General features: G+C 45.2%; 1 protein-coding gene across 1 annotated transcript in view; it reads left to right on the top strand.

Moving 5' to 3' along the window:
- The window catches only part of IGF1R (insulin-like growth factor 1 receptor), a 256,403-nt gene that overhangs the window by 197,976 nt on the left and 31,249 nt on the right, over window positions 1-27,178 (top strand). The window contains exons 5-14 of the mRNA XM_011957788.1: window positions 4,298-4,512; window positions 6,902-7,028; window positions 8,620-8,858; window positions 11,551-11,718; window positions 12,259-12,463; window positions 17,342-17,625; window positions 19,012-19,148; window positions 19,650-19,809; window positions 24,703-24,805; window positions 25,382-25,452. Coding sequence (XP_011813178.1) covers window positions 4,298-4,512; window positions 6,902-7,028; window positions 8,620-8,858; window positions 11,551-11,718; window positions 12,259-12,463; window positions 17,342-17,625; window positions 19,012-19,148; window positions 19,650-19,809; window positions 24,703-24,805; window positions 25,382-25,452 — 1,709 coding nt within the window. The remainder of the gene's footprint in view (window positions 1-4,297; window positions 4,513-6,901; window positions 7,029-8,619; window positions 8,859-11,550; window positions 11,719-12,258; window positions 12,464-17,341; window positions 17,626-19,011; window positions 19,149-19,649; window positions 19,810-24,702; window positions 24,806-25,381; window positions 25,453-27,178) is intronic.

The raw sequence follows: 27,178 nt of genomic DNA, 5'->3' as shown, positions 1-27,178 counted from the left end.
AACATTTTCTGAGTATCTGTATGGTGCCTGGTTCCACCTAGATAGACATTCCCACCCTTGCTGAACCCCTAAGGTTGATGTAAATACTGGATTTGCGGGAGGGTGGACATGATATAAACCAACGCGTTTGCAGATGAATTGGTGGGAGCATCTGCAAAAAGTCAAAAAAGGCCAAATATTCTATCAGTTGCAGATGGCTCTGTTGCCGATGACAGCCTGTGTCCTGGGTTCTGATGCCCTCTAGAGACAGCCATGAAGAGGCAGTTTTCTCCTCTAAGAAAGGAACTGGAATGATTGGTTGTATAATTACAGAATTGTTTTCAATATGTCAGCAAGTACTGAAAATGGGGAAACTGTCCTTCCTACCTCTGTAGGCTGAAGACCTCAGGTTCAGCTACTCTCTGAAGTGTAAAAGTCCCCTGGAACAGTCTCAGAACAGGGCACAGGACCTTCCTGTTCTGAGACTTTGTTCCAGGGGACTTTTACACTTCAGAGAGTAGCACAGGTCATCCTACACTTTTGTGGGGTGATTAAAAGCTCACGGTATCCTCTTATGTTTAGCCCATCCAATTCTTCCAGCTGCCTCGGCCAGAAAAGCAAGGAAGACACCCCCATTTTGCAGCTGAGAGACTCCAGCCTGGGAGAGCTGAATAAATCTTTTGCCCAGAGTTGTTCCTCAGTAAGTGCTGGAGATGAGGCTCAGACCTGACCTTTGGATTCCCAGATGGAGTGCTCTGAACCCTGTACCTGGGGCTATCTTCAAACAGCACTCAAATATCAATAGAGATAACATAAAGATGTCCTCAGGAAGATAACCAACTGTTCCCACCCCGTGTGGTCTACAGATTGGGAGACAGGGCCTACCCAAGTGTAGAAACAAACATTTTTTACAACATAGAGAAGGCTGAGAACCAGGATACCAGTATCAATAAAATCTAGATATCACAGCGCATATGGAAGCTAAAGAAAAATAAAAAACTGGTCAGGTGTGGTTGCTCACACCTGTAATCCCAGCACTTTGGAAGACCATGGCAAGGGATTGCTTGAGCCCAGGAGTTTGAGACCAGCCAGGGCAGCATAGTGAGATACCAGCTCTTAAAAAAAAAAAATAAAAGAGAAATTAACCAAGCATGGTGGGGCATACCTATGGTACCAGCTACTTGAGAGGCTGAGGTAGGAGGGTAACCTACGCCTGGGAGGTTGAGGCTGCAGTGATCTGTCATTGCGCCTCTGCACTCCAACCTGGATGACAGAGTGAGACCCTGTCTCAAGAAAAAAAAAAACTAATTTTTAAAAGCATTCTTTGAAGGTAAAGGCAGTAAGCTTAGAAACAATGGAAATCACATTTACTGAGTTATTTACTTAAGCAGTCTTTTCCTTTAGGAAACAATGATAACTTTATGCATATTTTAAAGATGTGCAGACAGGTCTCTGCCTTTTACCCTCTCTTAATTCTCACCTAATCATGGAAGGAATTTAGCAGGGAGCCTTGCCTCAAGCTGCGGCTGGAATAACAAGCACAGTATTGACAGGCAGCTCATGAATGACTTGATTATTATTTTGACAAGGGTTTTATTTTTATTTTTCTTTAGCTTCCATAGGCTCCGTAATGCCTGGGTTTTATTGATATTGGTATCCTGGCTCCCAGCTTCTTCAATGATTGTAAAAAATGTTTGTGTTTACTGTAAAAAGATAATCTTGCTTTTCAAAGTGATTAATCAAATACACAGAATTTCAGTGTGCCTGCCATTCATTTGTCAAATTCCTGATTTATAATTCATGCTTCCTCCCGTGGGGAGAAGAATGTTTTGTTCAGAAGGTATTTTTGGTGTGGTTCTGTTCCCTGCTAGTGAAATTAGTTTACTAAAAGAGGCCTCATTCTGGGTACAGATGGAAGTTTGGCCTGACTAATTGGTCCTTACCGGCAGCCTAGAGGTTTCTTCACCAGCAAGGATATTTTGTCCTATAACAGTAACTCAGGTCCCTGGAAGCAGCCCCACACTTGGGCGTGCATCACTGCAGAGTCTCCTTTGGAGCTGGAGAAACTCCATGAGCAAGAATGGGCTTATGGTAGGACACATCCATTTTCACCCCATCCCTCCTTCAGTTGTATGACTGCATGGAGCCCTTCTGACCTCCAGCAGGTCACCTGGCTGTGAGAAAGAGCAGGTGTGGATGGGGCCTACCCCCGGCAACAGTAGAGCCAACTGGGCCATATCCCAGCACTGCTCACCGGGAAACACGCCTTGTGTTGCATTGACCAGATCTGGGATCATTTGGACAATGTCTTACGCGGCTTTTCCAGGATAGCTATGTGTTCAGGAGTGAGCCCTTACTGAAAGCGAAGAATTGTTGACTCGCAAGTTTTTGCTACCAGTTTGGTAGCCACTAATGTGTCCAGAGGCCTAAAGATGGGCTTGTGAGGAGCCTGACTTAGCTTCAGAGGCGCTGTCTTTCAACTCACTTGTGTGTTCACTGCACCCCTGTGCTGGCAGGACTCCCACCTCCACCCCCAGCACTTGTGTGAACAGAGAGCCCAGTGCTCAGGGAAGGGTTGGGCTTCAGGCTTGTAGGGTGGATTCCGTGGCAGCTCTGTGACTCCTTCTGGGCATTCTTAAAGTAGACAGGGAGCTTAGATGTCACCTGTGCATTCCCCTTGTTGTCCTACGAGTGAGTAAACAGGGCTACAAATAGCACTAAGGGACCTGCATGTGGCTGTGCAGTCATTAATGGCATTTCTGGTCCTGGGTCCCAGTCTCTGAACTCCCTCCTGGTCTGACCTCCGTTTGTGAATGTTCAGGAAAATGTCACAGGGCTGCTTGGCAGCATTGTAACCATAATGAGAATCAGGCTGAGGATTGACCAGCTGGTTAGAGGTCCTGGTTTGGGTGTAAATGAAGACCCTCACCAGATGCAGAGAGATCCCCAGTGGACGTAGCCTCCAGGGCAGAGGAAGGCTTAGGGGTTCTGTTCCGTCCTGGCTATGCTGGCTCTGTAGGGAGGGCTGGGGTCCTTTTTCGTTTGTGTGTTTATACATTAGATCTGTGAGTGGATCTTAGAAATCACTCAAAGTATTGCACTGATTGCTAAACTTAGTAAGCAGCGGAGCAGGAAGAGGAGAGGAAGGATTCGTGGTCCATGGGGATCAGGCCCATCAGCACAGAGAACTCAGACTGTCAGCCCTGGCATTGTCTGCTGGCTTCCTGGGGAAGCCAGAGAGAAAGGCCCACTGCAGGGATCTTTCTCTAGACCCAAGCTGTAGCTGTCTGCTTTCTTGCCTCCCCGGGGATGGACTTGTCCTGCCACCTGGGTAGCCAGATAGAACGGCTTCCTGTGCTGGTTGGATCCGCTACTTGTGTGTACACCCTCGGGGTCAGAAGCCACTTCTGGTTTGGTGGGCTTTGGTCCTCCAGCACCTCACTGGAACTCAACCTCTCCTAGATTGCTGGTTCTCCACGTGTGGTCCAGGGACCACAGCAGGGGTCAGCACCACCTGGCACTTGTGATAAATGCAGATTCTTTGCCCACCCCAGCTGAATCAGAAGCTCTGGGGGTGGGGCCCAGCACATTGCAAACAAGTTTTGTGCACACGGAACTTGGAGAACCACTGTATTGGATTCCAAGTCCTCTTGCCTGGATGAGAGGCCCGAGGGCACTGCCTGTTGGTGGCTCTTCCTCCTCCCCCACACCTCCAGGGACTGGAACTGGGGCTTCTTAGAGTGAAAGATGAATCGGGGAAGGAGAAGGCCCAGGGTTGACCCCCCACAAGTTTGTCTCCCTGTCACATGCTGTTTCCTATCCCATCGTGCTGCTGATTGGGCATAGGCAGGATTTACTTCTGCCTATGGGAGACTTCAGAGCAACGGATAATGGGAGACTTCAGAGCAAATGTGTAAGCTGTTCCGGTTGGGTAGCAGAGCATGTCTGTTCTCTCATGGATTGCTTTCAAGCACATTGTGCATACTTGGCTGAGACAAATAACCAAAGGCATTTCTTGGGAATGATTCTAGTAACATCCTCTGGTACAAGAAGCATTATTTGATGGTAATAGAGGTCATAAAATTAATTAGCATCTTATCGATTTTGATACATTGTCCTTGAATCATGTTGTTGCCATTGTTAACAGCAACTATCTGTTCTCCTATAGTGTTAATAACTAAATCTCTTATTGGCAAGGGAAATGTATTGTGGAGCAAGTGGCAAAGAGGACCTATGTTATGTGGCCAGCAGGCTAGAGGGGACTGTGGCCAAGGGCAGGTGCGCTAACATAACATAACATCGATTTCTATGCTTCTAGGAATTACTCCTTCTACGTCCTCGACAACCAGAACTTGCAGCAACTATGGGACTGGGACCACCGCAACCTGACCATCAAAGCAGGGAAAATGTACTTTGCTTTCAATCCCAAATTGTGTGTTTCGGAAATTTACCGCATGGAGGAAGTGACGGGGACTAAAGGGCGCCAAAGCAAAGGGGACATAAACACCAGGAACAACGGAGAGAGAGCCTCCTGTGAGTGATAGCATCCAAAACACCGTGGGCCCAACCATCGTGATAACAGCAGACCCTCCTCCCATGTGTGATGGCAACTTTCCTCTGCGGCCCTTTCTTGTTTCACATGGGGGACCACTAGACCATCTTCACTAGCGCTTTGCTGCTGCTTATATGTCTTCAGAATCAGTAGTGGGCAGATATGTGATGTATTCATATTTACAAATTCTGTACATCTCTGTGAGTGTGTGAAACACTTATAAATAGGTTCTCTCTCAAACTTTAAAGTGCTGCTTACAGAATGCACAATTAAATGTCCTTTTATACACAGGTGCACAGTTAGATTATTTCTTTTTCTTTTTTTTTTTTTTTTTGAGATGGAGTCTCACTCTGTCACCCAAGCTAGAGTGCAGTGGCATGATCTTGGCTCATTGTAACCTCTGCCTCCTTGGTTCAAGCGATTCTCATGCCTCAGCCTCCCGGGTAGCTAATATTATAGATACCCACCACCATGCCCAGCTAATTTTTGTATTTTTTTGTAGAGGCGAGGTTTCATCATGTTGGCGAGGCTGGTCTCAAACTCCTGACCTCAAATGATCCACCTGCCTCAGCCTCCCACAGTGCTGGAATTACAGGTGTGAGCCACCGTGCCCTGTCCGATTATTTTTCAGGGAAGAGCCAGGGTGCTCCAGCCCTGTGAGCTCTATCCTCCCGCTCCCACAGAAGGGAAGCACAGGCCTGTGAGGTGGAGGGTGCTCTGCCCTAAGAACAGCCCCTGTGGGCCACAGGTTTCCTGTCCCTTACACTCGGCCGCCTTGTTTCTCCCACCCCAATGTGAAAAAGATGGAGCCTGCATCCGTGAGTTGATTCCACTTTTTAAATTTAGAATAATATAATTATAGCCTTGTACTGGTTATAAAACTTAAGGTCTCGTATCAGAGATACAGCAGCACCTTTCTCATCTAACCCTGTGTAGAATATGGCTGCTGAGAATGGTGTGGCTCTCTTTGGCTGGACAGGGTTATAAAAGTAAATCGTCTTTTCATCTTTGGCTTTTAATAAGGGAAGGGTATTAGGAAAAAAAGTAGTTTGTATGATTAAGGGTGATTTGTGCGTGTGTGCACACAGACATACATGCGGGGAGGCAAATCAGAACTGATACGTGTTTGGCTTTGGCTTGTTTTCCTGGTGTCTGGATTTACCTGGCAACACTGGTTGCTCTGGGGGATCTGAGAGGAAAGCATACTGACTGACCTAGGGCTGAACAGCAGGCTTAGGACCAGTGCTGCCTCCCTCCACCTGCCCACTCTGTCCCTGCAAAGCCCCTGCCTTGCTCCCTGTTCAGACCATAGTAAAATCGGATGTATCAGAGCATTTCAGAGTGCTTTTCTCCTTAGAGTCAGCCAGTCTGACCTGTCAGATCATAAATATAGTAGCCATTTATTTTCTTTTGAAAGAAAAATCATGGTTTCCTCTCTAAGTAACACTTCAGCAGGAACTGTGACATTTTCCGATCTCAGTTGTGCACATTTTGCCCTAAAGACTTCTTAGCTCTTTTACTGTCTTCAGTCCCTCTGCTTCACCTCTTGAGTGTGTAGTGGGATTCAGGCAGATAAGGGGGCAAAAGGACAACTCATCAGAGAGCTCTGGGTCTCCATGAGGGTAGGCAGTCATCAGTTTTTCCCTGGTCCTTATCGTACTTTGAATTTGGTCCAAGGAATAAGAGAGGGACTTGGCACAGCTTCCCTGCCATACCTGCCAACCAGGCCTACTTCCCATAGAACACATTAGACTTGGTCAAGTGAAATCTTCTTGTCATTGCTTAATCCAGCCCCCTGTTGTTTGTCAGCCCTCACTGGAGGCCTCACAGGAGTTCCTGTGTCCTTCCAGTTGAATACCAAGTTTAGACCAAGAAAAATTCCTTTCTGTGGCACACCTGTGGTCTCTTACCTGTCTTTGGTGGTTGTACAGGAACAGGCAGATATCCACAACTGCAGAACAAGTGTCATCGTCTCTCTAAGAAGATTCAGAGCAGCCTAAAGGCTCATCCTCACCCTACCAGGCCCCCTTTCATAGCCAGGATCTTAGGGATGGAGAAGAAAGATAAGTTCACCTTGTTCACTGAAGTTGCCGTTTGTTTTCGGGTTAGGAAACCCAGGTTCATGTCCAAGTCCCTGGGCAAGTAACCAGTGCAACTGATTGACCTAAAACAAAGGATGGAACCCTTGGAGCTCTAAGTAGTGAAATGTATGATTTCTTAGTGGAAAACGAGAAAGCCACTTAGGAAGCCCAGCAGGGACCTTAGCACATATAACAAGCTTTGGGGAAGGGGAAAGCAGTGCCGAACAAGACAGGTGCTTTTCAGAGACACATGAATCCTTGTCACTCACGGATGTACTCTGTGCCCCAGGTGAAAGTGACGTCCTGCATTTCACCTCCACCACCACGTGGAAGAATCGCATCATCATAACCTGGCACCGGTACCGGCCCCCTGACTACAGGGATCTCATCAGCTTCACCGTTTACTACAAGGAAGCGTGAGTTTCTGCTTTGGGTGATGCCATTCTGCTGACAGGGCTACGAATGAGGAGAGGCCAGTCTTTTGATCCTTGAATGGGTTGGCTCAATATGGGGAGTCAGCAGAGTCTTCAGGGAGAGCCACATCAAGCATCCCCACTTCATCCTCATGCACCCTCTCGGGCTGTCCCCGTGATGTCAGTCACAGCCAGTGACAGCCACAAATGGGCAAGTGTTAGCTTGAGGCCTGTCATTCTTTAGTGAGTGATTAGAGATGTTTGAATAAAATAAACCCAAAGTAGGCAAAGCTTGTTTTTTTCCAGAATTAGGTCAGTCCAGACTCATAAAGGATGATGGAGGACTTCACCGAAATAATCGTTTCAGCCTCCTTACCCACCAGCCCTACCCCGGGAACACCCTGCAGGCACATGGCTCTCTTGTATCATCTTATTCCTGTCTCTCTCTGCGTGTGCCTCTCCCAAGCTGTGGCCCTCTGCTCTAGGTCATGAGCCTTCCAAACAAGTGAAGGAAAGTGGAGAGAGAACAACCTTCATGTCTTGGGCCTTTTGTGACTTCTCCCGGACTCTGTTGGGATGTTTTCTTGTGCAATCACATGACATTCACCCATCTAAGCAGCCGACGGTTGTTCCTCCCAACTGCAGCTCTCTTTGGTCTCCCTCTTCCTTCCTTTGCCTCCTGTACCCATGTGGCTACCCTGGTCTACTTAGCCATCCCCCTTCCTAGGTCCCACCTTAATCTCATAGTTCTCTTTCCCAGATGAGTGGCTTCCAAAGAGCAGGAACCAGAGGCACCTTATGACAGCAGCTTGTACTCTTTCCTCCTGCCACAGCTGGGGTCCTATGAATGAGAAATGGGGTACTTAGGATTACTAGGCTTTCAGGGTTCGTACATAGGGGAGCCCCTCATGATCTCCCATCATGACAGCAGACAGGGTTTTGTTAATGTTTGTTTCAGAAGCCAGTGACCAGCAGCTGTCCAGCCCTTTTATCTGATAAATGTAAAATATCTACCCAACCATGCATCTGTGCAAATTACTATATTCTCTTTGATAGTCACATCAATGCTTTGGCAATGTCAGCTGGTAATTTCACTAAGGACTTGATGCTAGTTTCTAAGGCAATCTGGAAACTAAATATTTGGATATTATAAGATGCTTAAGCATCAGAATTGTTGATGAGCAATTTGAATTTTAGAAGCTACTTCTGTTTGTCTGTAGGAAAGTCATTTTTCTCCAACAGTTACCTTTTATCAATATCTGATATTTGCATTAACTGACTATGCTTGTTTTTTTCTTGATGATGGCAAAATGCTGCTATCAGAAGAGAGAAAAATAGTATTTACCTCTGTTCTTAAGGAGCAGTAACTATCGAATCCTGGTAACTGTTGAACTGGTTTTTCCTGAGGCAGAGCATTCAATTCTGTAGTGCACAACGGGGGAAGCGCAGAGTCCAGTCGCTTCATTTTCTTCTTCTATAAAAGTCTAATTGATTAATAAAGAAAGTGTGACGTGCTGGGCCTCTGGGGAAGATTTTTGAGGATTTTGATGTCAGAGCCCCGAACTTTCTCTAAACTTGATTGATTGTCTTTCAGACCTTTTAAGAATGTCACGGAGTATGATGGGCAGGATGCCTGCGGCTCCAACAGCTGGAACATGGTGGACGTGGACCTCCCGCCCAACAAGGATGTGGAGCCCGGCATCTTACTGCATGGGCTGAAGCCCTGGACTCAGTACGCCGTTTACGTCAAGGCTGTGACCCTCACCATGGTGGAGAACGACCATATCCGTGGGGCCAAGAGTGAGATCTTGTACATTCGCACCAATGCTTCAGGTATCCATGCCCAGACAAGCCCCCAGCATCTATGCTTCTTCACAAACTCACTGGGCTTGCTTATACAAGGTGTCATTGTAGAGTTACCAGTGAGCTATGCCTGTTGTCTTTCTTGTCAATACATAATACCGTGTTATATTCTTTTCCCCACTGCTAACACGTTAGGCTCTTCCGTGCCATTTTCTGGCCTCAGTACCATCTTCCATCATCTCTCTCCTGCTCTGTGCCTTTGAGCCCAGGTCCTCCAGAATGCTGGGCTGGTTTCATTGGAAAGCCCAGCCTGGAAACAGCCATCTTCAGCTGCCCTTCTTTCTTGTTTATTTTGATGTTCAATCCTCCAGGAACTGAAACCATGCTGATCTGCGTTCCACTTAATTCATGTGGCTCACTGGTTTTCCATCTTCATTCTGGAGCCTGCAGAGTTCCAAAGAGTTCAACAAAAGTTGAAAGATTGCAGATGTAGTATGTTGTGGATATTCAAAGTGTTCACTGATGATGATATTCCTCCTTCCTCTATCTTTAGGTTCTAAACCACCTCATTTCTCAACTCCAGATCTGGAAACAATAAAAGCAAACATAAATATTTTCCAAGTATATAAAAGCTAGTTTAGAAGTAGGAAAATCCACTTCAGTTTTAAAGACGCTGATTATTTTAGTCTACCATTGGAGCTTCTGTCACAAAAAAACAGCATAGCCTGGGTGGCTTATAAGCAATAGAAATGTATTTCTCACAGTTCCAGAAGCCACAAAGTGCAAGATCAAGGCACTGGCAGATTTGGTGTCTGGTAAGGGCCCACTCCATGGCTCATAGATGGCTGTCTTTTCGTTGTGTCCTTGCATGGTGGCAGGGATGCAGGAGCACACTCTCCAGGGCCTGTCATAGAAGGGCCTGAATTCCATTCATGAGGGCTTCACCCCCATGACCCAATCACCTCCCAAAGGGCACACCTCCTAATTCCATCACCTTAGGGGTTCGAATTTTGACATGTGAATTTTGGTGGGGGGCACAGACATTCAGCCTATAGCACTGATAAACTTTATTTGATAATAGCCATCATTTTAGTGGGTAAGGTGTTTTTAAATACCCATAAGCAAGCACAAAATGAGTTTAAATGGCAGAGAAGAGGGTGAGAAGAAAATGTTGGTGAGGAAAACCTTTTGCTGTGCGCATCTGCTTCTTCCTCCCCTCCTACCCCATTTCCATGACCCTGTTAAGTGGCCACAGTCATGTCACTGGGTGAAGTGCTTATTAAAGAGAAATTGGTACAGGCTTCTGATCCCGGGTGTGGGTTGGTATAGCAGAGATTCAATGCAACAGAGTAAGTTTTTCATCTTAAAATTTGGGAGTAATCCCCGCCTAGCAATTCACTGTAGCATTTGGGAAACATAGAAATATCTGCTTATTGTGACAGATTCTCAAGAAACCTGCTTCCTTTCCACAAAGATGGAAACCAGGCACTGTACAAATGAGTCAGTTCACGACGTTTTGTCCTCTGTCCTTACACGCAGCAGAAACAGACAAGAACTTGGTCCTCTGCCTCTGCTTTTTTGTGACACCTATCATAAGAATGTATCTAGGAATGAGCTGTTTGTTTTTGAAGTACTTATTTTTGGAAACCCTAAAGTGGCTGAGCATCAAGTGGTTATGTTTTCTCTGAAAACACTAGTATTAGTCATAACCTTTTTCCAAAGTATTATCCCTTAAAGATGTTCAGAACCTTGTGTGTATTGTATAACCTGGAGCACCCTCAAGCTCTCCACCCTTTTCAAGTTTGAAAAATGGCTTAGGCAAACATGTTGCTTAAGCGATATCCAGCAAAGGTGTCTCCTGCGCTTTGGAAAAACCATCAACATTGGTGCTTTTTTGTGACTCAATAAGGACAAGATTTCAGTGGTTCTGGGATGCATTTGATCTTTATGCACACTTCAGCTCTGGGTTTGGGTTCAGGGGTCAGCATAAGTAAAGCTTGATCAGATAACTATGATTTGCCTATAATCAGCATTTATTCTGCTGGTAACAGAGTCTTTTGCTTGAAATGAGGCTTCCATGCATTTGCAGTTTTAGACTGCTTTTCAGAGTCATACCTCACTCATTGTACTGAAGGATGCTTGTGGAAATGGTGGACTTCCGTGTTCTTTACATTGCCTCTTCCCCATCCCGCGTACACACAGCTGTGACACGGGCATGCACACTCCTTCACACACAGGCTCTCCAGCCCCCTTTCCACTTCCCTCTTTCCATTTGGCTTCATGACATTTTTATCAGAGATTCAGAATCTCAGATGAAATCCAAGTCAGCCTATTTTACCAGTTGTCGAAACTGCCGGAGTTCAGCGCTGTGGAGAATGGCAGTTGTAATAAATGAGAAATACCAGGTGTTTGAATTAGCTGTAGATTTTCATACTGTCTCTTCTAACTCTGCTTGTGCCCCCGCAGCCTTTTTCCATTTACAATTCAGTAATGTTTGTTTTCACAGAGATTATCTGAGGAAAGAAATTATAAAGGGAAATGTTGGCATTTAAAGTAGTACTATTTCAAAATAAGGTTCACTTTTCACTTTGTATTTCATTGTTCATTGTTATTTTCTTATCCAGGTCAAACTTACAGATCCTGTTGGCTTGCACAGAGTATCTGATAGCCTGAATCTTAAGTTCATTTCATTTTCTGGAATGTTCTTTGTTCCCCTTTGCAGTTCCTTCCATTCCCTTGGACGTTCTTTCAGCATCGAACTCCTCTTCTCAGTTAATCGTGAAGTGGAACCCTCCCTCTCTGCCCAACGGCAATCTGAGTTACTACATTGTGCGCTGGCAGCGGCAGCCTCAGGATGGCTACCTTTACCGGCACAATTACTGCTCCAAAGGTAAAGGTGCACCAGCGGCCTGGACGGAGGGTGTGACCGTTCATTCCTATGGTTTGAATGTACCTGAGCCCTAATATTATATATATCAGATAACAGTGTAACAGTGTAGTTCTCCATTACACACCAGCTATCTTTTTTTTTTTTTTTTTGAGACAGAGTCTCAGTCTGTTGCCCAGGCTGGAGTACAGTGGTGCAGTCATGGGTCACTGCAATTTCCGCTTCCCAGGTTCAAGCAATTCTCGTTCCTCAGCCTTCCGAGTAGCTGGGATTACAGGCATGCACCACCATACCTGGCTACTTTTTATATTTTTAGTAGAGATGGGTTTCACCACGTTGCCCAGGCTGGTCTCAAACTTCTGACCTCAGGTGATTCCCCCGCCAAAGCCTCCCAAAGTGCTGGGATTATAGCCTTGAGCCACCGCATCTGGCCAAGACCAGCTATCTTCTTGATTAAAGGTGCTGAGAGCTATTATTTTTCTTCACAAGCATGTATAGTGGCTTTCATTCCCACTCTTGTTTTGGCTTTTCTTTTCCGAGAAGACAAAATCCCCATCAGGAAGTATGCCGACGGCACCATCGATATTGAGGAGGTCACAGAGAACCCGAAGACTGAGGTGTGTGGTGGAGAGAAAGGGCCTTGCTGCGCCTGCCCCAAAACTGAAGCTGAGAAGCAGGCCGAGAAGGAGGAGGCTGAGTACCGCAAAGTCTTTGAGAATTTCCTGCACAACTCCATCTTTGTGCCCAGGTATCGAACTCATGTGAAACTTCACTTGGCAAAACCCACTGCTCAGGTGGGTTCTGTTGCCTTTCTCCCCACCAGGTAATGTGTAAGTCAGTAGCTGGGAGGTACGATACAGTAGCCATTGAGATGGAGCCAAAAAAGATGACAGGTTCGGTGAAGTGAGTCCCTGTGGAAGCCAGTCATCCCTGAAGGGAACAGGGACCAGGGCTTGGGTTGCTGGGGCCGCCGATGTGACAGGTGCTGCTGTCTCAGCCACAACCCCCTACAGAGAGCAGGTGGGCACCCTGTGGTAGAGGCAGGGAGGGGAAACTCAAAGAGTACTGAAATCCGCTGCCTGGTGAGAGGAAAGGCCAGGATTTGGGCTCATCTCTGCCCTTCCCAATTCTCTCTGCCGCCTCTCTCAGCCTGACAGAGGAGGAGTGAAGCAAGAGGGAAAAACATCAGAGTCTGTTGGAAGGGGCCTGACTTCAAAACATAGCCAGGCACCGCAGGCATCCTTTACAAGTAGGTTTAGGAAGCAGTGTAGGGAGACAGCCTGCAGTGACTGTTTATTCCGTGGTTACTCTGCCTTTCAAAGCAACACAGCCCCTGCCCCAGGGTCTCTGCTCCTTTGCTGTGGTCTTGGTTTCCGGGGAGTGGGTACAAAAGCAGAAGAAAGTAAATGTTCATAGTAGCCAAATCCGGAAACAACCCAGTGTACATCAACAGGTGAGTGGCTCAACAAAATGGGCTCGAACCATGCAGTGGAATATTATTCAGCCATAAAAAGGGAGGGAATTTCGATCCATGTCACAACACAGATGAACCTTGAAGACACCATGCCAAGTAAAACAAGGCCAGACACAAAAAAACAAATAATGTATGATTTTATGTTGTGTGAAATATATGGAAGGGGCAAATGTATGGTGACAGAAAGTAGATTTGAGTTTACCAGGGGATGGGGATAGAGTGTGGAGAGGAATGGGTATTATTCCATAATTGATAGATTTTCTATTTGGAGTGATGAAAATTTTTGGAAATAGATGATGATGATAGTTGTACCATTCTGTGAATGCAATTAATGCCACTGAATTGTACCCTTAAAATGATTAAAATGGCAAATTTTTGTCTTACATATATTTATTTTGTTTTGAAATTTTATTTTAACACAATAAAAAATGTTAAACAATTTTTGTTTTCCTTTCAAAAAAGGATTAGCCCAGTAGTGTGTGGGAAAGGAGATAGAAGCACAGTGGTATTCCCTGGCCCCCTCTTCATGTAAGATTATAGTGCAGATTTTGGAAACGACCTCATGCCTGAAAACTAGGCCAAGGAATTGGATTTAAATCAGCATGGTACCCATGAGTTGCCCACCTGCAGTCCCCACGGTGCCCCTGCTGCCAGTACCCCACCCAGCACGTTCCCTTCCCCTCACTGCCCCCAACCCTGAGAGGAGCCTGTAGTAGCTATTTGTTCTGCAATGACTCTGCCCTTATAGACTTTCTTAGGCTGTAACAACAAATGGTTTTTAAAGTGATTTTTTTTTTCTGCCAAATGACCTTTTTGATATTTGCAAAATGGTTGAAATAGCTGTTTCACTTCGAGAAATCAGTAAAATGAGAAATAAAGACCAGTTAGAACTGGAGGCACTATTTCCTTTTGAGAGTGAGCCTCTTCATTGCTTGGTGGCTTTCTTCCCCTCCCCTCCTCTCTCGAAGTTAAAACCATCAGAGCAGCTGGACGTGGTGGCTCACGCCTGTAATCCCAGCACTTTGGGAGGCTGAGGTGGGCAGATCACGAGGTCAGGAGTTCAAGACCAGCCTGGCAATGTGGTGAAACCCCATCTCTACTAAAGATACAAAAAATTAGCCAAGCGTGGTGGCACACACCTGTAATCCCAGCTACTCGGGAAGCCGAGGCAGGAGAATCACTTGAACTGAGGAGGTGGAGGTTTCAGTGAGCTGAGATTGCACCATTGCACTCCAGCCTGGGCAACACGGCAAGACTCCATCTCAAGGAAAAAGAAAAAACAAAAAACACCAGAGCTGTGAGAAGGGCCTGCAAGCCCCTCACGGCCTCTCGCATCCTGCCCCGCTGGGGAAATCTGCCTGCTGGTAGGTGACAGGGCTTTGAGTGTAAGCCTTGAGGTTCAGTGCCCAAGGCCATTTTCTTATCCAGGATATCTGTGTATCACTGGTGGTTCCTAGAAAGCAGAAAGTTTGAGGACTAGAAAGATTGCAAAGAGGTGTGGAAAGTGGAACTCAATGAGGTTTGGTGACTTCTCCGACATCCTAATTAATTAAGAATCGGTCTGGGACCTGGTCCTCATTCCCACACACCAACTCTCTTTCCCTCCTCTTCTCCTCCATTGCGTTGCTTCTCGTGGTGCTTTCCACCTAGACCAGCAGAGGCTCAGCTCGTGGCAGCTCCTGCCGCCCGCCACATGGAAGGATGAATTTAGAGTGTCCCAAGCAGGCTGGGTGGGAAGTTTGTTTATTCTCTATCAAAGGCCATTGGTTATGTTGCTGTCTTGTTCCACCAACCAGCAGGAGGTTTGGGTTGTGAGTCAAGGTTTTGGAAAGATTTTGCTGAAAGGCCCCTTGCTTTCAGTTGTAGTTACAAGGCAAGACCTGTTTTTTTCTCATCAGATGTGGAGCACAAGATTATGTGACGTGTGAAGGCAGAGCTGCGATTGACACTGATGTTATTAATGCACAGCGTTGGTGGTGTTGGGTTCAAAACAAGTTTCCTGTATTCCACTTGAGAAGTGTGTTTATCTGTCCCCCCATTCCTTCCTTTCTCTCTCCTAAGACAAGTCCAACTTCTGATTCTCCTTTTCATGGATGTATATAAAGACAATATTTTGTTCATGGTGAGAGGCCATACTTTATAAGAAATTAATGTTTGTTTTTTGCCTCCTGCTGAGTTCTGGCGGAGTTAGGTGAAGGAGTGTCCAGCTGACAGTATGATTGAATCATAAAGGCTGGCTTTCTGTCTTACAAGTGAAATGTCCGAAAATGGATTTGATTTCTTTCAATTCATTCTGAGAACAATTTATTTGTGGGATAAAACCAGTTAAGTAAGATTTAGTTCCTTATAAATTGTCCAGAATATCCTGTATGTTTTGAAGTAGAGTGGAAGCTAGGGTTTGTAAAACTAGTTTCTAAGTCAGTATTTGGCAGTAAATGCCTTTCTTTGACTACTGTCTTTATTTTGTAAATCACATAGTTTGGTTTAACTAGCTAAAATGTTGACAGATGTTGGAAAGTAAAAGGTTTTCCAATAGGGCTAGGTTGTATCATGGGGTGGAGTGGGGAAAGTTGGCAGTAATGTTTGCTGTTGGGCACATGATTTGGAAATGTAGTTGTTTACCAAAAAATGATGTATGGGTCATTGTGCTTCCCCTGTTCCTGCCTTCCAGGTAATGTTCTGTATCACCTCCCTCCGCTTGTCGCTGCCTTGATGTCATCAGCATTGAGAGCTGTGCAATCCCTAAAAGTGTGGTGTTGATAAACAAGTAAACTACTGAGTATACTTAATGATGTAATCCCAGTTAAACGTGGTGGGCTGGGCTAGGAGAGGGGTTTTGACACAGAATTATTTTGCAGTGCATCAAACCTAAGCAACTTCTGACAGACACAAGTGTATATTGTATTGGTTTTGAAGGAAGGGCTGGAAATTTGTTGATGTGTTGACAAAGATTTCCGTGGCAGTACATGTGGTTTCTTGTGTTTTTCCCTTCCAGGAAGCTTGGTTAGCTGGTTGGTTGGTTTGCAGAGTGTGAGGATTGTGGATAATCAGCCTCATGTCCTTACCCTTCCTTCCCCAGTATTGTGAAAGCAAATGTACATGCCCTGACCTTGTGGTTTTCTGCTTGTTGGAATGAGCCTATCTGTGTTGGGCAGTTTATGCCTTTGGTGGGACCCCCATGTGCCACTACACAAAGAAGGACCATGTTTTCTTCAGGGGAATCCATGGGCTGAGAAGACTAGGGAACCAGAGGCCCTTTCCCCAAGCCCCCTGCTCTCTCCTTCCCAGGTTCTGGCCTAAGGACCAGCCAGAAACCTGCCGAGCGTCAGCTGAACCTGCAAGTGGCTTCTGGGCTGCTCCGTTCCCTGTGTGAGCGTTCCCTCTCTGCTGCTGCTGCTGCTCTCTCCCCTCCATGGCACTGATGAGCTTCCCATGTTCTGGACTTTCTCATTTCCCTGGGCAGATGGAATTCATCCCATTTACTCCCTGCCTTTTGCCTATTCCTAAGACCAGTGACCCCAGCCAAAGGCCTCAGCCCTGTTTTCTCACCATTGGTCCATGGCTTACCTGAGGGTTGCCCTTTCTCCATCTGGGTGCTCCTCTCGTATTCTGTTTGTTTTTGTTGGTTCCTGTAAATATTAGGATTCTGTTTTAAGGTTTCTAGGGGGAGCCACAAAGCCCATTTTTTCGTATTTGACCAAAGCAGCAATTAGAGGGTCACACCCTCATGCCTCATCTGCCCTTTTCGGTGTGAATGTCCTTTTTGTGATGACTTTATGCACTCCCTTTTGCTTTTTGGTTGTTCTAGTCCCCATTCAAATCCATGACAAAGACTCTGCCCTCTCATGGGCAGGACCTTGGTGAGGCCACAGGTGCTCACTGCTGAGTTGGGAGGAGGACTGGGTGGGCTTCAGGGACCTGCAGAGTGTAGCAAGCACAGATGCTTGGGGTTGGGGGTGGGCCCGCAGCAGAAGCCCCCAAGAAGAGACCTGAGGTCCGTGGACATCCCCATGATTCATGCACTCTTATCCAAGGGGGCTGAATAGCTCCTTCTATTCCATGGTTAAGATTCTTCTGTTACTCTTACTCAAGTCATAGAAAAGACAAAAGAGGTAAAAGCACTTAAAAGCCACATTTATCTCTTCCTTGCAGACCTGAAAGGAAGCGGAGAGATGTCATGCAAGTGGCCAACACCACCATGTCCAGCCGAAGCAGGAACACCACGGCGGCAGACACCTACAACATTACAGATCTGGAAGAGCTAGAGACAGAGTACCCTTTCTTTGAGAGCAGAGTGGATAATAAGGAGAGAACTGTCATTTCTAACCTTCGACCTTTCACGTTGTACCGCATTGATATCCACAGCTGCAACCACGAGGCTGAGAAACTGGGCTGCAGCGCCTCCAACTTTGTCTTTGCAAGGACTATGCCCGCAGGTACGGTATATCCAGGTGGCCCCATTGCCACCTTCCTCACAACCTAGTGGAGAAGATGTATTTTATGGACAAAGGGTCTGACACCCAGGGCCACGACCCTTAGACTCAGGCCTGCCTGCTAAATAACGTGTGATCATTGGCAGGTGGTGTGGTAGACCAGCTGCCTAGGGAACAGAGCCCACGCTCTTCTAGTGACACCACTCCCAGCCTGGTCTCTCCATGGAACATACTGGGAGCAGGGAGCTGTCTGCATGGTCCACCCTCCACCTGCTACTCGGTGCACATCGTGCACTCCCGCTGTCTTTTGCCCCTCTTGCGCACAAATCGGGTTGCCCCCTCCTGAGCTCTGACATATTCAGAGATGTCTCCAGTTAGTTGCCTTGATCCAGAGTAACCATTGCCCCTCAAGATCAACTCCTGGAGTAGCCTCCAGTCTTGCTTATTTAGCCTTTGGCTTTCCCTTATTAGACACCGCCTGTCACTCGGGCATTCATCTGTCTTTGAAGGTGGGTGCCTTCAAAGACAACAAGAACTGCCCTGTTCTTTAGGAAGCCTCAGGCGGTAGGAAGAGCATGGAGGTGATAGGAGTCTGGGGCTTGGGGTCCTCCTCGGTGCAGTTCTGGCACTGAAGTCCATTGTAGCATGCCTTGAGGCAATCATCAGGCTCCCTGCCTCCGTTTCCTTAGCTCTCCCAGGAGTGACATAGTCAACTGACCCGTCAGGTGCCTTTTGCAGCTGTAACTTTCCGTGACCTTTGCTCATCACCACTTTGTTCACTGCTTCAAGAAGCAAAAAGCAAGAAAGGAACCACCACAAGGTCAATCAGCTGCTGGAGGAGTTGATGCCAGCAGGGAGAGCTTGCCCTGCTCTCAGCACCAGCCTCCCAGCAGCTTCCTCACAGGCTGGGCTTGGGGCCATCCTTTGTGCCTGTGTAAAAATTGCAGTTGCCGTGTGTAGCGTGGGCCACGGAAGGTCCCTGTCACAGCTGGCAGACCCCACTCCCTGCTTCTGCTTATTCAGCATCTTTTCAGGGCTGCTTGTGTTTGATGGCTTCACAAAGCTTTCTTTTTTCAAGTGGTAGGCACAAAAGAGAAGAAAGTTACTTAGGTTGCCAAGATTTTCCTGCTGTGCTTGGCAGCAGGCTTTTTTTGTTGAAGGACTGGGGAGAAAGGAGGATCTTGTGGCATCTTGAGACGTGCAAGTTGTGGGGTTGGTGTGATTCTGAATCCTCCACCGTGTGTGAGCAGCCTGCTCAGGGGCAGTGTACGTGGCTGATCTCCGTAGTCCTGCCCGCGTGGATTGGGGGGTTATTCTCAGGTCAGCCCAGTGTTGGCCTCCCTCCCTGGGAACCCAAATCCAACTTTGTCACTTGTTTAAATTGTACAGAAGGAGCAGATGACATTCCTGGGCCAGTGACCTGGGAGCCAAGGCCTGAAAACTCCATCTTTTTAAAGTGGCCAGAACCTGAGAATCCCAATGGATTGATTCTAATGTATGAAATAAAATACGGATCACAAGTTGAGGTAGGACTGGGGCCGTGGCCTGTGCCCGCATGTATATATTTCCATCCATTGACAACATATGCTACCTGACTGCGCAGGATACCTCCTGGTTAGCATAGGAGTTAAAACAATAAAATACGTGCCAAGCTGGTGAGGATTTGGGTCTTTCTACCCACTCCATACTCTCTAAGGAGTACTCCATAGAGGGCAAAGAGCCTTCAAGAAATGATTTCATTATATAAGATAACCTTGTGGCATAGGCCAGATCAGTTCTAATAACTTTCAATCCTTCTGGAGTTCTTGGTTACAAAAATGTTTGGTTAAAGCTTTTGGGTGTACTTAAAGCTACCTGAAGACGACCTTTTAAGATTTGATTTCTTTCTCTTTACTGACACTCGGGATCATTGTTAGGTGGGAGGTCATATCAGGCAGCTGGAGTCCCCAGTGTGGTGAGTTTAGTTGGCAGGCCCCAGATTTCTCCTGCGTTCATGGGAAATTGACATGTATGTTTTATTTCCCCAGGATCAGCGAGAATGTGTGTCCAGACAGGAATACAGGAAGTATGGAGGGGCCAAGCTAAACCGGCTAAACCCGGGGAACTACACAGCCCGGATTCAGGCCACGTCTCTCTCTGGGAATGGGTCGTGGACAGATCCTGTGTTCTTCTATGTCCAGGCCAAAAGTAAGGCATGTGGAGGGAGAAGAAATGTGTAAAACTGAAAGCAGGGTGGTCCAGGATTAGGACAGCCTAAATGTTTATGGCCCTCTTATTTTCTGTTAAAATAGAGTTGGCCAGCTTTCAGAAGGGTCATGCTAAGGTGCCGGCACATACCAGCACTTTGTGTGAAAGCTTGGGCGGGGCAGATGGTGAGCTTTGGGCCCCTACCTCATGTGGCAGGAAGGGAGAGGAACTGAGCCTCTCTTTTGAGGTGGTGCAACCACTGGAGAGCCAGAGGAGACTGTTGCTTTCAACCTGGCTTATATTCAAAGACCTTTCTTTTTCTTTCTTTCCTTTATTATTATTATTTTTTTTTACAAAAGACATTTTATAAAGCATTGAATTGACCATTCCACCTCCTACTTGGTCAGTAAAACTAGATAGGGCTCAGATTCAGGGCTTGAAGTCCTAAGGGGTGAAAGGAACTCCAGAGGTCATCTGGTTTGGCCTGCTACAGGGCAGGAATTTCCATGGTAGCATCCTAGACCCTCCAGTGCCCTTTTAAAGCCCCCATATGCCTTGGAAATGTACGGTGCTCACTCTTTGGTGCGGAGACGGAGGAATGTGAGTTTATGCTCAAGTCATTAACGAGAATGCTTAGGCTGTTCTGTGTGATGACTTCAGATTTTAAAACAAATTATAAGATGTATAAGTACAACAAGAGCCACATATTTGTTGTTTGACCAACAAAATTTAGTATTTTGGTGAAATTATTTCTGTATTGAGTTTCTGTTATTTCTTGTTAGAAACCCAGTTTTTAAGATTATTTCATGTTCATGGAATGGAATCAAATTTGGCATAACACATAAAATAGCAATGCAGCCTTGCTTAGTAGTAACACTTTTGGGTCTAGTGGGCTGATCTTTCCTGGTGTTCACATTTCTACTACTCAGATCTGGAGTTACGTTAAAACATGCACTTGGCCGGGCGCAGTGGCTCACACCTGTAATCCCAGCACTTCAGGAGGCCAAGGCGGGCGGATCACTTGAGGTCAGGAGTTTGAGACTAGCCTGGCCAACATGGTGAAACCCCGTCTTTACTGAAAATACAAAAATTAGTTGGGGACGGTGGTGCAAGCCTGTAATCCCAGCTACTTGGGAGGCTGAGGCAGGAGAATCTCTTGAACCCAGGAGGTTGAGGTTGCAGTGAGCCGAGATCATGCCACTGTACTCCAGCCTGGGCAACAGAGCAGGACTCCGTCTAAAAAAAGAAAAAAAGAAAAGGAAAAAAAAACACACACTCAACAGGTCCAGCAATCTCACTTCTAGTATATTTCCAAAGGCAATGAAATCGGTATGTCAAAGAGCTCTCTGCACTCCCGTGTTCACTGCAACACTTCGCAATGGCCAAGACATGGAATCCACCTAATGTCCATCACTATGTACACGAATGGGTAAAGAAAACCTGGTACATACACATTATAGAATACTATTCTACCATAAATTAGAAAAAAAATGTCATTTGTGGCAACCTGGCTGAACCTGGAGGACATGATGTTAAGTTAAATAAGCCAGACACAGAAAGACAAATACCACATGATCTTACTGATAATGTGGAATCTAAAAAGTTAAGCTCATGGAGAGTAGAATGGAAGTTACCAGGGCTGAGGGTGAGGGAGCAGATTTGGGAAGATGTTAGGCAAAGGATACAAAATTTCAGTTAGGAAGAATAAGTTCAGTAGATCTATTGTACAACATGATGACAGTAATAATGATGTATTCTTAAAAATTGCTGAGACAATAGATTTTAAGTGTTCTCACCAAACACGCACAAAAAATGTGTTGTAATACATATGTTCATTAGCTTAATTCAGCCGTTCTACAGTGTATACATATTTCAAAACAATATGTTGTACATGATAAATATGTACAATTTTTATTTGTGTATTAAAATTAATTAATTAAAAAAAAAAAAAAGGTCTCCAGTAGTCACCTGGTCAGCACCCAGTATTCTAATCTGTTTGTGATATCTGAAAATCCTAATACAGCAAAAGTAGGATGAGGGTGAATAGAACTGCAAATCTTGAGCCAACATTTTATGTGCCTGGCACTGTTCATGGGTTCAGGTTTTTAGAGGTAAATGGATGTTTAGGCAGATAATTTTGTCAATTAAAATAGTCGGAATTCTCCCATCTAGTCCAGTTAACCTAGTCTCACCAGTTAGTCTGTGCCACCTTTGCAGCGCCTAGAACCTTCACAATATTCCTGCAACCTTGTCCAGAGTAGTGGTTTGCTTGCTTTCTCTCCCCAGCCTCCCTCCCTCCTCTTTTTCCTCCCTTCCTTCTTCTAGAAACAGAGCCTACCTAGTTTAGGGGTCTGTGATCTGTGAAACAGCAACCTTGGCTTCTGGGGTTGAGTGAACTCAGCTTGTTTTGGTGACATGACATGTTCCTGTTTGCCTATGCTGCTCCATTTTTAACCTTGTAAGTGCCAGGATGCCAGTGGGAAATCAGGAGTCCTTCTGATGGAATTTTTCCAGCAGATATTATCACATACTGCAGGGAAATTGAATCTACGTGCTGGCCTTACTGTTGAGAAATTTTTCCTTATGTCAGACAAGACTCTGTCCTACTACAGTTTAGTCTCATTTCCTCTTATTTAATCCTCAGAGGATATGGAAGGTTTGGAAGCTTTCAGGCAACTGCCTGCCTTTTAGGAACTCCTTGTGTGCCTGAATACTATTAAATTATTCCTCAGACTTCTCTTTTCCAGATGAAATAATCTCAGGTCTTTTGGCCTTTTCTTGTAGCCCAGTATCATACACCAATTTCCCAGCCATTTAATCATTTTGTTCTTCTCTGGATGTGTTCCAGTTTCTTCGTGTCCCTCTTGAAATGTGAAACTCAAAAAGAACACCATACAGCCTGACCAGTAGTGTAAGTGATATAAACAGCAGGCCTTAGTGGGGAAGAAAGAAAAATCTGCCAGCTTCCCCTTGGTAATGATCACCTGTGAGTGTTTTGAGGAATTATAAAATGCCGGAGACTGCATCCATTTTGAGAGATACAATATCAATAAAAATATCTTTTTTCTTCGATCAAAATACTTCTAATTTTAAATATTAAAACAGCTTTAGTAGTCTTTAAAGAGTAACCATGATCACAGTTTTTAATGGCAAAATAATCATTGATAGGGAACTTATGATTAATGTTAACTTGATCCCCAGTGATTCCAAGCCCATTTCCGCATGGACATCTGTGCTTGGATGTCTCACAGAGGTCTCAGATTCGTTGTGTCAAAACCAAAATCACAGTTGTTGCCATCAAAAGGCCTCTTCTCTCCTTTGCTGCTTAGCTCAGTCAGTGGCCTTGTAATCCATTCGTTACCCAAGCCAGGAACCTCACAGCATCCCTCACTCTTCTTTCTCTCCAGCCACCCCTTTTTCATTCCAACCCAAGCCTCATGGATTCTGCCTGTTAAATGTCTCTGGAATCCAGCCATCTATCACCCCCAGCACCGTCACAGCTCAGACTCCAGGTCACTCGCCCTGGGGGGATGGTATGAGCTATCATATTGTATGAGGCTCTTCCTGGGGCCATGACTTAACCAAGCCAGATCATCTCTGTGAGTCTGCCTGGTGTATAGACAAGGATTGGTGACTTCTTTGTAGGTCTGAACTGGGTAATGCAGAGCATGCCCAGGAGACATGGCTTGTACCCCCAGTTCTCTAAGATATGACAGTGCCTTCTCTTACTGCCAAATCCCTCAGTCTGTCCTCAGCACAGCCATTTCCCTGGAACTCCAATCTCATCAGTTCACTGCTGGGCCTGAAAGCTTTCACTGACTCCTTTTAATCTACAGAATGAGGTTGAAACTGCTTAGCTTGGACAGGGTCCCTTATGAGCTGGCCCTGACATCTCTCCAGTATCATCATTTTCTAGGAAAGCCATTTCCCCACAACCCCCAAGAAAAGCGTATCATAAAGAAGTTTTCCCTTGGGGAGGTTCCCTTGCCCTCCCTTCTCTCCTCTCCTTTCCTCTCTGAATCCTTGCCATATGCGAAGTCCACTTTTCTAGTTGTCATGCTACCTGTTGACACTGATTTCCCATGTCCCACAGAATGTTTCAGGGTGTGGATCCATGTCCCTGGTGCCCAGCCAGGCATCTGCCATACAAGTGCTGGTTCTGATGATCAGTGGTCTCTGTGGTCTTAGACTTGTAACAGGACTCAAATATTTGCAGCAGCATTGGAAAGGGGTGCCATCTGGTGCGTGAATGTGTGTGTGTGTGTATTTTAAATTGTCTATGGAACTATCTCAGAGATTAAGGCTGGCAGGACTTGATCTATACATAGATGTAGACTATACATAGATGTAAGAATTTCTGTTCATTTTATAAACATGAATAGAAATTTTCATTGTATTTATTAGAAATAGAATGCTTGCTGCTGCAAGTATTTGAGTCCTTTTACAGGTGTGAGATCACAGAGACCCCTTACCGCCAGAACCAACACTTGTATGGCAGATGTTAGGCTGGGTACCAGGGACATGGACCAAATCCTGGAACATTATGTGGGATGTGGGAAATTAGTGTCAAATGTATGCATTTTTCACTAACAGTCATTAAACTGCATGCAAAGATTATTTTTCTTCAGTCTATCATTGCAACTATTATGCCAGAATATACTGTCCTTTAAAAAATGAGTTTATGCCTCAGTCTGCACGTATTTACTCTTTTTTCAAATAATTGTTTGCCATGTTCTATTTCTGACACCATTTACCTTCAGGAATTCTTACTGTATGATGGGGAATAAATGAATATACAGGCATTTTTTTTCATACTTCTGACTGAATGTGAAAAAATGAAATGAGCAGATTCTTCACCTGGTGATATTTATCATTTCCTCCTCTTTGCTGCAGCAGGATATGAAAACTTCATCCATCTGATCATTGCTCTGCCTGTCGCTGTCCTGTTGATCGTGGGAGGGTTGGTGATTATGCTGTACGTCTTCCATAGAAAGAGGTCAGTGATGTGCAAAGTTATGACACTTTCTGTGGCTAAGTGGTTTGATGATTTGAATGTGAGTGAGGGTAATCTTTTTGAAGATTTCAAGGAAATATTTTATGGACTGGAAAACCTGATTTTCCCATCAAGTGTTCTTCCAGGAAAAGAGAACCTTTTCTAATGATTTTAACAACAGCCAAAATAATTTTTCGATAGTACAGACCTTCCCCTGGCTGACTTCTGTGGTACACAGAACTGCTGCTGGTGCATGCTTTTCCAAACGTGTTGCACTAGCCCTCCCAATCAAATAAGCCTTTTTATTTCCAATGAAGTAAAGAAACAGATGTTTCTTAAAAAGCTCTAATTTCAGGCTACTGAGGAAGCCAGAAGATGTGTTAGCAAATGTCTGCTGGCCCACCCAGGCCTGAATTGGGAGTGTAGACAAAAGCTGCTGTAAACAGTGAGCTCTTCCCATTCTCTTCTGCTGATACTGTGTGAGACAGAACAAATGAAACTGTTGTAGCAAAGATGAAAGTATATACAGAAATGTATGGAGGTGGGGTTTTGTTAACGTAAATTTAATATTTTTGACAGAAATAACAGCAGGCTGGGGAATGGAGTGCTATATGCGTCTGTGAACCCGGAGTACTTCAGCGCCGCAGATGGTAAGAGTCCGGGCCACCAGCACTGGTAGCGTGCAGGGGAGGTAGATTAGGAGCTTTCAGGAGGGTTGCTAATTCAGGAAAGGAAGGAGGTTTGCATTATTTTGAGCTACCTTTGGCCTTGGACCTGTCTTCATTAATATTTCTTTTTTTTTTTAATCAAAGTTTTTAGCAGTTCAGTGAATATGTCAAAATTTGTGAACTGTATGGGGTGCCCCAAGGAAACACAGGCTTTAGAGATGAATGTGGCCAGCACAGTTATCAATGTATTTAATTGCTTGAGATGTTATGCTAGAATGAAAACAGCTTTTTAGTTGTTAACATCTAGTCAGAGGATATGCTGCAGCTGACAAAACAGTCCTTTTAAACTAGTTTCAGCTTGAGTATTATCTCATTATAATTGTCTTTGATGAATTGCAGCTCTGCTTTTTTTTTAATCATGGAATTTTTCTGTCATTTCCTTCGACTAGGGTTATACGCTCATGGCTCATTCACGTTCCCTTTGGTAATAACTAATGAGGGCCATTCAGTTAAGCGGCTGGGAAGGTCTGACATGGAAGTTGGGTGATCCTCAATGGTTATTTCCTTTTTTGCTCTTTTCTTTCTAGTATTTTTATATCCAGACCTTTTGAGTGAGTCGGATTAGAGTGAGGGGTTGGTCATTGAGTCCAGTGATACTAGGACTCTTAACTGGCACTTTGCTAGGGGCTTTTACAAACACCATCCCATTTGTTTCTTAAACCCCTGCAAAGTGGGTTTTCTTAAAGCCCATCTGCAGGTGAAGAAATGAGCTCCCGAAGAAACTTGTGCAGGGTCACATAGCTAGACAGTTGAGAAGTCAGGAGGAGAATGGAATCACTGCGGAAAGGGCTGTGAGGTCCCCTGGGCAGGCAAGGAACTGGCCTGCAGGAGGGGCTGGACCGGATTCATCAAATGAATAAATAAGTGCATGATGTTGAGTGAGTATGTTTAGAGGAAAGTGTTTGCTGTCTTCTTGTCTCAGGAGAAGTGAAAGTAGATGCAGGAGATGTGAAATAAAGAGACATAATTATTGTAATTATTGTGGTCAAATGAGAAAACATAAGAAAATACTTTGATAATATGAAAACACTGTTATACTGTGTAGGGTTTTACTATGATTTCTTTAATCATTTCTAATTCAGTTTACGGTAAAGTCAATCAAAAGCAGCCTCCTCTGAATGGGAATCAGGTGCAGAATAATAAGGACATTATTTCTGTCTACATAAAGATCTCACAAAGTTGGTTTCTTAATAGTAGTATATACATGCATACATCTGTATGTTTGTGTATGTAAGGTAGAAAGAACATTCTGGACAGATGCACACCACACTTATAAGAGTTGTTACTTGTGGAGAGGATCGTTCCCTTTAAAAAAAAAAAAAAAAAGCCAGATGTGGTTGCATGCACCTGTAGTCCCGGCTACTCAGGAGACTGAGATGAGAGGATTGCCTGAGCCCAAGAGCTGCAATGAGCTAGAATCTCACCACTGCACTACAGCCTAGATTATAGAGCGAGACTGGCTCTTAAAAATCAGAATCCATCAAGAAGATAGATACGCATTGTTTGTATAAATAATAGCTTCTAAAAAAGAAAAAAACAGGAAGGGAATCATCCCAGATAATGGAATTGATAGAAACAAGGCAAGACCACTTTCCCCTCTGTGAGGGTGACCGTACCAGGGAAGCTATTCTGCTTTGAAATGCAGCAC

The sequence above is a fragment of the Colobus angolensis genome, unplaced genomic scaffold (assembly GCF_000951035.1).
Source record: "Colobus angolensis palliatus isolate OR3802 unplaced genomic scaffold, Cang.pa_1.0 Scaffold112, whole genome shotgun sequence".
Taxonomy (NCBI): Eukaryota; Metazoa; Chordata; class Mammalia; order Primates; family Cercopithecidae; genus Colobus; species Colobus angolensis.
This window is presented reverse-complemented; position numbering and strand designations above follow the sequence as displayed.